This window comes from Theropithecus gelada, chromosome 1 (assembly GCF_003255815.1).
Source record: "Theropithecus gelada isolate Dixy chromosome 1, Tgel_1.0, whole genome shotgun sequence".
Taxonomy (NCBI): Eukaryota; Metazoa; Chordata; class Mammalia; order Primates; family Cercopithecidae; genus Theropithecus; species Theropithecus gelada.
The window spans coordinates 142,539,897-142,552,608 of NC_037668.1; the positions used below are offsets into that span (position 1 = coordinate 142,539,897).

Sequence of the window (12,712 nt, forward strand, 5' to 3'; positions counted from 1 at the left end):
GCCCGCCACCTCGCCCGGCTAGTTTTTTGTATTTTTTAGTAGAGACGGGGTTTCACCGGGTTAGCCAGGATGGTCTCGATCTCCTGACCTCGTGATCCGCCCGTCTCGGCCTCCCAAAGTGCTGGGATTACAGGCTTGAGCCACCGCGCCCGGCCGAGAAAATGCTTTTTAAAGGAACTCTTATCTTGTTAAAATTTTCTCTGTTGAAAGATAAGCCTTAAACATTTCCACATAAAGGAATACTTCCATTGGTAACAAGATTTTTAAAAAGAAAGACAACTCCTCTGAAATAAATTGCCATGAATTCAAGTCCTGGTAGTTGGCAGAACAGTATCTCTTTCCTCACTAAGTAAGCCACTGAGAAGCCAATCCATAGAAGGAAGGAATGCAAAATAAACAAATATAAATGTTTACACACAAATATAATTTTTTTTTTTGAGACAGAGTCTCACTCTGTCCCCCAGGCTGGAGTACAGTGGCACAATCTTGGCTCACTGCAACTGCCACCTCCCAGGTTCAAGCGATTCTCCTGACTCAGCCTCCTGAGTAGCTGGAACTAAAGGCACGTGCCACCATGCTTGGCTAATTTTTGCGTTTCTGGTAGAGATGGGGTTTTGCCATGTTGGCCAGGATGGTCTCAAACTCCTGACCTCAGGTGATCCACCCACCTTGGCTTCCCAAAGTGCTGGGATTACAAGCATGAGCCACTGCACCTAGCCCTAGACACAAATAGAATTTAATATGGTTAGAAATCTACCTTAACACTAAAACCACTTTTGGAGATATGGAATTCCTCAAGCAGCCAACTCATGGGAATTTCTTTTTCTTTCATAAAAATATGAATGAGGAAAGTGAAAAGAACAGCAAAATATGGAGAAAATACTAGACTGGAAAAAGTATGCAGGTAAGTTTATTATTTAATAAGATGACCCAGATTACTTTACCTTTTTGGCAACTTGAAAGGTCTGGATGGTCTGGAAAAAAAAAAACAAAGGAAAAATGATCAAAAACAAAGCATCATAACATAAACAAAGGCTTTACATATGTATTGAACATTTTACTTGTTATCTCTATTACAAAGAATCCTGGAAGCATTAAAAAAAAAAAAAAGGCAATCTATTTGAGAGATTTTAAACGATGAATGTTGGCTACTTTACATACCAGTAGAGACAGCTCAAGTGGCTACTCAGGAGGCAGAACCTTCCCAGACTCCGTATTACCGTATCCTGATGGAATCATAGTCACACTGTATAATATTCTTCTCTGAGATCTACAGCTACCAGATTCAGTCTTCTCTCTCATAACAGGAATCCACATCCCTAAGCCTCCAATCTAAGCTGCTTCCTTACATAGCAAAGATCCTAACACTTAAAAAAATAGGATATTAGGTATTCTATTCCCTCTTCAAGATACCAGTTGCTTCTCCATTTTTCAATTTCTTAATATCTAACTTTGCAATCCACTTCAACAGATATGGGCTTGTGTTTCCAATCAGCTCTTTCCCATACTCTGTTTTATTATTCCCACTTATCCTTTATACCTTGCCTCCCAGATATGAGCTTGCTAAAGAATGAGCTTGCTAAAGAAACTCCAAACTCAGTCTCAACCTCCAAACTCTGTATTCCTATCAGATTATTTTTTTCCTATCTACTGGAAAGCATTTAATAATTTGTTGAACAAACAAAAGTACACTGGTTATCACATCGTGGTCTAAAGACACATGGGAGTTCCTGAGACCCTTTCACGGGGTTTGTGAGACCTCCCTTTTCCAACTATAGATCTGTGTAAAGTCAGATTTTCTTCATACACTTCATATATTTCAACCAAATGGCATATTGCCATAGATTACAGAACAAATATGAGAATCCTGCTATCTTCTAGTAAGCCACGTGTCAAAGAGATTTGCAAAAATGTAAAACAATGATACTTACCTTGCTAAACTTCTTTGTTTTGAAAAATGTAATTATTATTCACAAAAAGTGTTATTTATGTTAACATGTAATGGGCTTATTAATTTTAATGAGTTTCATAATTTAATATTTGTCAGTTCCAATTCCGATATGGTACATATAGCTATAAGACATAAACAAAAGCTCTTTGAAGATTCTCAACAATTTTTGAAACTGAAAGGGGTTGTGTGACCCAAAGTTTAAGAACCACTACACTAATTTATTGAGGATATATAAATATTTGCTGACTGAATAATTGAATTGCCTAGCCACATACTCTTTCTGAAAATGAAATCTTTCACCAGACTGTACCATACTTGGAGGGAACAAAACAAAATGTAAAAACCTGTCCTCCAAACTTTCTATTTTAAGCTATTACTCTTTCAGTAGTTGGAACCCTACCTTGGAATTTCTTGAAGATCTAAAGTTCTCTTTCCTATTTTCTCTCTCTGTTTACGTTTCTCACTCAGATACATGTATGCACTCTTACAAAGAAACATTTATCTAATTCCTAGTATATCCATGAACAAGACAAACAGGGTTCCCAACTACACAGAGCTAACATTCTAGAACGCACTTTGTATTAAACTGTTGAACAAAAGAGGCATGTGTTCTAAATTTCAAGCTTCATTTACATGCCCTTATTATGGATTCTACGCCCATTAAAATATTAAAACCAAGGAGATGGAACAATCTCAGAAGTTGCAAGCACTGAAAATAATTTTAGGGAATATATATTCCAATTCCACTGTAGCCTCATTTTCAGAGATGGGCCTCAGTTTGCCTTTGGTCTCTCAGCGTCTGAATAATGGAGCTGTGGTGAGAACTCAAGTCTCTTGATGCCTAATTTGCTGTTCTCTGTACTATGAGTATTTGTCTGTAAAACCAAGGAAGAAAAGCCCATAGGGAAAAGAGAATCTCTTATACAGAAAATAATTGTCTTTTCTTTTGGCAGATGTGGAACTTAAAGTCTGAGTTTCCACTAAGAACAGCATAAGATAACTCGTTTTTTTGTTTTGCTTTGTTTTGTTTTTGAGACAGAGTCTTGCTCTGTCGCCCAGGCTGGAGTGCAGTGGCGCAATCTCTGCGGGTTCCAGTCTTCTCTGCGGGTTCCAATCTCCTCTCCGGTTCCAGTGATCCTCCTGCCTCAGTCACCTAGGTAGTTGAGACTACAGGCGCATGCCACCATGCCCGGCTAATTTTTGCATTTTTAGTAGAGCTGGTGTTTCACCATGTTGGCCAGGCTGGCCTCGAACTCCTGGCCTCAGGTGATCCACCTGCCTGGGCCTCCCAAAGTGCTGGGATTGCAGGCCTGAGCCACTATGCCTGGCCGAGAACTTGTTACTTTAAGAAAAAAGATGAGACTGAATATTTACAGCATTATAAAGGACACCAAAAATGCATTCTTTTTATATACATAAAGATAATTCATTTTTAAAAATCTAAAAAAAGACATTAGATACATAAAAAGGAACCATATCTTATTTGTATTCATATCTCCATAACTAGTATAATGTATGGACCTTAGTGGATGTCAGATCAGTGTGTGTTGGATTAATGAATGGGGATATTTCATTACTTTTCCCATACTCAACAGCTTTGAAATCAGTAGACAACGAATTAAAAAAGCAAGAAGCTAGGGACATAAATATTAACATAGGTAAATTTTATTTTGTTTCTTTTTTTCTCTTAGACACACACACACACACACACACACACACTTTGTTACATCAGCCCATTCCTATCTGTCAATCCTAAACTCTTTCAACATTTTACTAAACTTTGTAAGTTTCTCTTTGTGCCTCTGTATCCTATAGTATAGGCTCTCTGTTCAATGCTGCAGGAATCATTAGTTTGTTGGTTAATCAGAAAGGTTAATTAAAGAGAAACATTTTTTGAAGTTCTACATACATTCCTTAAATATCTAATAGTAACTTAAACATAAATGTCAATCTATTCTTACATAAACCATAGAACTGCTACATTGTCTATGACTGAGTTTTTGAGGACTTAGGATACTTGTGAGTATCCTGGGTATACTGACTACAATACACAACTAAATTTTGATGATTTTTTCCCAAATCTTTTACAATTTTTTCTCCCGTGCCTAATTCAACAGTATACATTTTTTGTAGCAATTAACCTTTTTTTCCTAAGGCTACAATTTTCTTTTCATGAAAACAACTTTTTCTTTTAGCATCTATATATAAGTGAACTAAAAAATTTAATCAGATGACATAATTACCAAAACAAGCCAACTGGCATGCATGGGTTTGGTAAGCACACTTGTCAAATGCCGGGAGCAGAAGTGTGTGGCTGTAGGAGAGCAGCCTCCTGACCTGCAGCACTCAGCTGGCCAGGGCCATCCAAGTGTGCAGAGAGGAACGGAGCGCAGGGCCACTCCAGTGAGCTGGTGAGGGCTCAGCAGCTTTACACAGACTGGGCTTTCAGTGAACACGTTCACATCTGAAGAAGCCACGAAGCACGCTTAGTTTTCTGGTGAATCTACAAAAGACCAAAAACCCCCAAAACCTGTATTTTCAAATACAATTACATATTGATTTTTCAATATGAGTTTTATAGGGATATAATTCATATACCATATAATTCACCCAATTAAAGTGTACAAGTCCATGGTTTTTAGTACTTTCATGAGTTATGCGACCATCACTACAACTATATGTTGATTTTATTTAAAAAATTTTTAATTTAAATTATTTTCTTTTGAGACAAGGTCTTGCTCTGTCACCCAGGCTGGAGTGCAGTGGGCCAGCTCACTACAGTCTCCATTTCCTGGGCTCAAGTAATCCTCCCACCTCAACCTCCTGAGTAGTTGGGGCCACAGGTGTGCGCCACCACACCCAGTTAATTTTTTAGATTTTTTATTTGTAGATGTGGGGTCTCTCTATGCTGCCTAGGCTGGTCTTAAACTCCTGGGCTCAAGTGACCCTCTCGCCCAGGCTCCCAAAATGCTGGGATTACAGGCATGAGCCACTGTGCCTGGCTTATACATTGATTTTAAAATAATATGCTGACTGGGCACGGTGGCTCATGCCTGTAATCCCAGCACTTTGGGAGGCCAGGGCGGGCGGATCACCTGAGATTGGGAGTTCAAGATCAGCCTGACCAACATGGAGAAACCCTGTCTCTCCTAAAAATACAAAATTAGCCAGGCATGGTGGTACACACATGTAATCCTAGCTACTCGGGAGGCTGAGGCAGGAGAATCAGTCGAACCTGGGAGGTGGAGGTTGCGGTGAGCTGAGATCGCACCATTGCACTCCAGCCTGGGCAACAAGAGCGAAACTCTGTCTCAAAAAATAAATAAATAAATAAAAAGAATATGCTATCTGAACATCAGTGATGAAACTATTAACGAGCTATGAAAGCAAATGTATTTTTCCAGAGAGTAAGGCCCTGGACAAGGAAGCAAATCACTTGTCTACAAAAATCTTAATTTTTCACTCCCCGTGTTTCACTTATGCATCCTTAAAAGTACATCTTGAATTTCCAAGAGAAATTACAAGATTTTGCTATCTTTAGAACTAAAATTATCCTCACAGCCATAAGTCTGGAACATGTACTGAACAAAGAAATGGTATTTTGCTATAGACATTTGGTTTGTAACAAATGTAAACCCTCTCTTTGCCACTAACTTTTTCTTTTAACTAAATAGAAATTCATGTATCTATGATTAATTTATTCCCTAGAGAGAAACAACTAAAGATCATCATAGTCTTTCTGCTTGAGTAAAGATTTCATTTTATGTTAAATTTGAGACAGTAAGTAGAGATTGTCAACATCAGCTGGAAAAGAAAAATTGAGGTTACCACAAAAAAACCTCCTGGGAAAACATTAGGTCTCTCTGAAGTTTCTATACTAATGGACAGGACAAACAGATGATGGAAACATCGAAACCACACTACAGGTAAAACATGAAACCTGTTTGATTTACAGTGTTGCCTTCTTTAATTCTGCTTTTGCAGTCTCTTATCAGAAACACCTGTGAAAGGAGGCTAGCAAGGGAGTCTACCACATACTTTCATAGATCAAAAGCAGTCTTCCTCCATTTGTAAAATCCTTTGGATTTGCTATTTTTAATATCTACCTAATAAAACCTGCAGATGACTTTCACCCTAACTTCAGTCTTGTGTTGATAAATAACTAGTAAAAACAAACAAATCTAACCTCGGAGAGAGAAACTATCTTTTTCCAACATTCACCTTTTAATAAAAACAAACCCAAATAAGCAACAATAATCTTCAGTGGGAACATTTTCCTCTTCTTTGATTAGGTTTTTAGCCTTTTTTTCCTGAAGGGAATAGGCCCAAGGAAAGATGACATTTGCGTGTCCCACCACACACTCCCACAGGCTGTGGTGTAGGTAAGCCTCGGTCCCCAGAGAGTCCATCAGCTGCAGTGTCATTCTTTCTCTCCCACTCAAGAAAGCATTTCTGTATGCAAGTGAGTGACAGTCACATTATTTTAGGGCTAAGCTCACATCTGTTTTTTAAAAAGCAAAGCATGTACAAACTGGGGTACTCATAATTAGTAATAAATTGCCCTTGGCACTTCACACTTGAGAACTGTAACAGCAGTTGAGAACCTTGGCTATAGTACTCTGATGACCAGTGAACTGCGGTATGTGTACATATATCGGTCAAGAGGACAACTAATGAGACTGTAAAGTTCTCAGAAGGAGGGAGAGTGGGAGGTACCAAGCGGAGTAATCAAGATAATAGGGGTAGATATAGAGGCAACGGAAAATTTTTAAAAAGGTAATAGAAAAAAAGGAGTGTGAAAGGGGTAAAGTTAAGAAACAGAAAAAAAGTGGAAAAGCTCCTAATCGTCTATTTCTTTGTTTTGCTCAACTTTTCCCTCTTTTAATAATTTTTGGAAAGAGAAGGGGAGCTTGTAGAATAAAGGAAATGAGAATACTGAAATACAAAAACTTTCCCATCAGTCTAGAGAATTCTTTCTAGACATAACTGCAGAATTAATACCACAACTTACAAAGGGACAGTCTCAGGCGGGTGCGGTAGCTCACGCCTGCAAATGTCAGTACTTTGGGAGGCCAGGCAGGAGGACTGCTTGAGCCCAGGAGTTCAAGACCAGCCTAGGCCTGATAGTGAGACCCTATCTCTATAAAAAATAATAAAAAAAAAATTAGCTGGCGTGGTGGCATGCACCTGTAGTCCCAGCTACTCAGGAGGGTGAGGAGGGAGGATTGCTTGAGCCCAGGAGGTCAGTGCTGCTGCAAGGCAAGATTGCACCATGAAAAAAACATACTTTCAGCTTTATGGTAGTAATAAAAATTTTAAGCAAAAAGTGCTGTAAGTAGCACATTTTAACCTCAAAAGTCACATTGGATTGTGCTATATTCTCTTTCTGTGAGAGGCTATTCTGCAAGTAGTAACTTCAGTTCAGCACTGGTAGGTTAGGAAGAAAGTAATTGAAAATTAAAAAAATCCACACTTCAATGCGTATTCTTTAAAAGATTCCCAACAAAAACAAAGCCATTCTTCATATTAAGTATTTCCATGAAACATCACTGGCACACTTGTGTTCTATCATGAAGATGAAACAGATACCCTGCAGACAAGCTAAGCTTGGCCTCTAACCCATTTTTCATGCACCAGAGCTAAATGTTTATGGTCTGTGTCAAGTGATTTTAAGGATAACAAAAACCACAACTACTTGTGTGATGCATTTCCTAAATGCTTACGAGATGCTGACTCAAAAGTATTGGTCATCTTGATGTCTAGAACTGTTAAAACTGAACAAAGCGCCAGCTTCTATATAAAATAAACTAGGAGGCATGTGACAAAGGTTGGGAATGGCGAGACTAACATTTAAAGAGCGCCTTATAAATACTATGCACTTTATAAATATTAAAAAAAGAAATGTAGTATATATTAAATAACCATTTTGAGTATCAGAAAAATACTTTTTTCTCTTTAAGAGAACAGTGAACTTAGAAATCAAAAGATGTGAAGTTAAAGTCTGGACCCTGAAACTTATTAGTTGAATGATCTTGATGATCTTGAGCAATTCCTTTAATTACTCAGGATTTGTGAGAATGAGATAATACTTTAAAATAAGCTGGTGTGTGTAACAGTTTTCTACAAACTGTTGAGAATTATCCAAGAGAAAACAGGTACTACTACCACACTATTATTTTTTCATCCAAAAATGGCATTCAAACATCAGTTAGGAGTAATGCAAAGGACTCATTTAGAGTAAAGCATAAGGTCCCTTTATTCGTCAGCACTGTACACTTTTATGATTTACTTAACAAGATCAACTGATTCTTGCTACTAGCTGAATGTAACATAAAAATCGATGTCACACTCATAAGCCTAATTAGAATAAAAGACTGTCAGAACTGTAAGAAACCTAAAAGTCATCCCACTTAATACCTTTATGAAACAAAGGAGAAAAGGGTCCAAGATCATAGAGCAAGTCAATGGAAGAGCCAGGTCTAGAATCCAAACATCTTGACTTGAACCTGTGCTTTACTGGCCACACACTGAAAAGGAAAACCTGCACACTGATGCAGGCTATGAGGTATTACTTGTGAACTAAAAATGAAAAGGAATGCAGAAATGGGAAGAGCTTCCTAACCAAAAGCAAATGGCACTTGTGCACAAGAGGGCATATGCAACGATGTCCACTGAAGTGTGGCTTACAATAAGGAAAATAAGTGAGAGCAACCTGAATGTTCACTTACTAAGAAGAAGATTCTTAAATAACCTTAATGTTCACTTATTAATAAGAAGATTCTTAAATAAATGGTGGCACATCCATGTAATGGTGCACTACACAATGTGAATACACATTCATATACGAACATATACATACACATATACTGATATGGAAAGAATTTTAAAACAAAATAATAAGTTTCAAAACAACTCATACTGTATTCATATGAAAAAAGAAAACTAAATACAAAATTCGTAAATGTATTTTAGAAGCTCAGAAGGGAACTTGGCAAATCAATAGGCCTGTTTACCAGAGAGGAAAGAAAAGGATTAGGAAAAGAATCAAGAGTGACTTTCATTTTGTATTTTTGAATTCCTCATGAGCATATGTTCATAAATTAGTCGTATAATTAAAAAGTGAACTGAATTTTTGTAAAGGGTAACTGCATATGTATTCATTTATGTACATGTGATAGAAACATTTTATTTGAAAATTTCTCACTTCTACATAATTTGAGGAGAATGGGGTATCCTGGCTAACTCTAATTTAGATGAAAAGAAGTAACATAGATTATACATTTCCAAAAACTTAAAATACATTTAATACAATCTATAGTTAATTCACTGCCAGTTTAAGTGACACCAAGTAATTTAATGACCACTGGAATCACCTGAGTAGCTAACTAAAACTAGAGATTGCCAACCCCCTCCCCAGGGATCTGGTTCAGTAGGTCTTGAAATAGAGACTACAGAGTCAGAGCTTGAACCACTGTCTTGGACAATCTGCCAGGAAAATATGACCTCCAGACAAGAAACAATTAGAGAATAATACAAGAAAGTAATTATAACATATAGGTATAGTACAGACATTAAGTGAACGGGAAATAGGAAGATAATATTGGACCAGAGTAGTCCAAAGAATAGCCCCTGAAACTTGACCTAAGAAACAGAATTTGAATTAAGGTTTGACAGAAGTAAGTTTCAGATAGAGAAACAGAAAGCAGAGGGAAAGGAAACAAACCTTGTGTCAACACCTATAAGCAAAGTCAGTGAGGATTTACTGTGAAGGAACAGTGAGGATGACAACTTACTGGATTGGGGGTTGTTTGAGGGGAAGCAAGAGACTGAAGTAGATAACAGAAATAGGAAGCGGCTAAAGTTTCTTGAGTAACAACTGATAGGATAAAACCACTATTTTCGGAGGACTGATTTGGTAGTGATGTGCAGGATGAATTAGCCAGAGGAAACGCTAATGGGAAGGAGAAGTAGGTTAGGAGCTACTGCAGCGATCTAGGATAAATAGAGAGAAAAAAAGGAAAATAATCTTTTAATAATTCAGAAAGCCTCTGATAATCTTATCAATATGTGAATAAAAATTATAAGCATCTATTGTCATAAATATATATGGTATTACAAGAAAATAATTCTGGTGACATTTTGGATAAACCAAAGTTTATGTATCCTATGCATGTTATAACAACATATTTCTATATTCACTATTATTTAATATTTTATATAATTATGTAAGTACAATTAGAAGTGCCTCAAACTATAATTGAAAATAATATCAGTGCCTACTGAAGTGAAGTTAATGATAATTTGAGTTACAACACAAATAAGTTGTTCAAAAGATTAGTCTACAGATTGAGGGTATGGTTGTATAAGCATATTTTGGGACTTACATTAAGCCTAATTCAAATATATTTTATTACCTTCATTAAGATAAGGTACACACACATTTCTCACTTTCAAAATTTTATGGATCTTACATAAAATACTAAAACCTTTCTGCATTTTCACTATAAACTATACAAATTGCATAAAGAGCTTGTGTGTTAATTATAACTCAGTGAAGGTATGTTTGCATTTCTTTTTTTTTTTTTTTTTTTGAGAAGGAGTCTGGCTGTGTCGCCCGGGCTGGAGTGCAGTGGCCGGATCTCAGCTCACTGCAAGCTCCGCCTTCCGGGTTTACACCATTCTCCTGCCTCAGCCTCCTGAGTAGCTGGGATTACAGGCGCCCGCCACCTCACCCGGCTAGTATTTTGTATTTTTTAGTAGAGACGAGGTTTCACCGGGTTAGCCAGGATGGTCTCGATCTCCTGACCTCGTGATCCGCCCGTCTCGGCCTCCCAAAGTGCTGGGATTACAGGCTTGAGCCACCGCGCCCGGCCTGCATTTCTTAAAGTAAGTTCAAATTATGTATTTTATATCTAAGATTCCATCTCAAATTTGCTCATTTATTAACAGGACAAGGCCTTTATCAATGAGACCATACATCAAAAGTATAAATACAATCATAATTCATAAATGTGTGAATTCTCTTTTCCTCCAACATTTGCTTAGTTTCAATTTTTAGTTTGTCTACACTGTGTTCAATGTAAGAACTGTTACTTGAGCTCAAAATTACAGAAACATTATTAATCTTTCTTAAGTTCATTTCCCACATATCTTGGATCATTTTGTCCCTACAAAATTACTCAGTATTGTACAAGGTTGAGTTTGGAAGTGTAAAAGTCACACCTGCTATCAAAAAAACCCAAAAAACAAAAAACAAAAACATGGGGGGTGGGGGTTAAAAAATAATAAAAAATCCACTGTATCAAAATGAATTCCAGCGGTGTAACCAATACCTTGCAGCTGTTGTGATATCTTCATTTTACAGGCTGGGAGGAGAGACATTTCCCTCAAACTTGTATAGAAATTCTTTAGTTATGCTTCTAAGGACAAAAATATATGGCGAAATTGATTTTTCTTCCTGATCTAAACGTTCTCATGCTTAATCTCGAACTTAAAATTTTTGTAACTCAAATCATTGTCAAAAGCTTTAATAAGGGTCAAAGCAAAACTCTAACAATCATCGTTAATAAAAATAATATTGATTTAGAAAAAGGTTTTCTTCTCAAAATCTGAGATTAGAAAAGAAAAAAAAATCAACTAAACTTAAAATAATTAAACTGAGGAAATAATGAGACTTTTCTGAAGAAAAATAGGGAAAGCCCCAACATGCTGGGGCTGCATGATCTCAAACTGTAGTAATGTCCTTGTTACACTTTGGCACTAGGGCAACCAGGGAAAACTTTAAATTCATTGTATTCAATTTGTCACGGCATAGATTCTGTTTGCAACTCCAGAATCTATTATATATGCCAGTGACACCCAAATACTATGTGACAACTTTTAGAAACGAATTCTAAAGTATAATGTATTTTTTAATAGACGGCAATGAGAAATCAGAGGACCAGTTTCAAACTGGGTGTTAATCTTGGGTTTTAACCTCTTTGGCTTCAATTTCATCTGTAGAATAAGGAGAGTTGGATTAAATTATTTCTAAGGTCCTTTCCTGCTGTGAGATTCTATTGTATTTACCTGTGGAATTTTAGATAATTCAAATCACCACATATTTTAGTCTCCTAAAGTATTTCAACACTTTGGCATGGCTAAAGCTGGTGAGCCAGGTTCCTGTAATCAAAATTTGATGGTAAAATATTTCACGTGAATAGGCAATAAAAATGATCCCTCCATAAGGTAGGCAAGAACTAGTATTTTAAAATGCTTTGAAAAATAATGCTGGCTCTTTATGTGAACGGCTAGAGACAGACTTTTAAAATGACTAGATAAATGGCTTAATAAAAAGTATTCAAAAATGCTTGTTAGGAAGACAGGGCAGAATTCCCCATCTGTCTGCTTTAGATGAAGGTGGAGATTGATGAGCGGGTGACACCAGTAACACATCCGTGTTGGTGCATGTCACACTGTAGGAATTAATGCCAGGTTACTAAAGACGGTCATTTGAGATTGCTCAAGAATCATCCAGTTTACCAACCGAGTGAGTTTTATCAGAAGAGCAAATATGAAAGAGTGCTCAAATTAAAAGAGGTATTTAAAAATTTCCCAAAGTACTTTTCCTGAGTTTCTCATTTACTATCTCAGAAAGGCAATATACACCCCTCTTTTTTCATTCTAAAAATTTTCCTTTAGTAGACTTTTTCACTTAATGTTTTGTCTATTCTAGAATGTAAACTTTAATTTTTAAAGGAAAAGGAAAGTTTTAATGAGGAA

At 36.8% G+C, this 12,712-nt stretch overlaps 1 protein-coding gene across 3 annotated transcripts in view; it reads right to left on the reverse strand.

The window, feature by feature from the left end:
* DISP1 (dispatched RND transporter family member 1) overlaps positions 1 to 12,712 on the reverse strand; it is a 198,749-nt gene that overhangs the window by 22,805 nt on the left and 163,232 nt on the right. For all 3 annotated transcript variants that reach the window (XM_025368557.1, XM_025368575.1, XM_025368565.1), the window contains one exon: positions 945 to 974. In XM_025368557.1, coding sequence (XP_025224342.1) covers positions 945 to 974 — 30 coding nt within the window. The remainder of the gene's footprint in view (positions 1 to 944; positions 975 to 12,712) is intronic.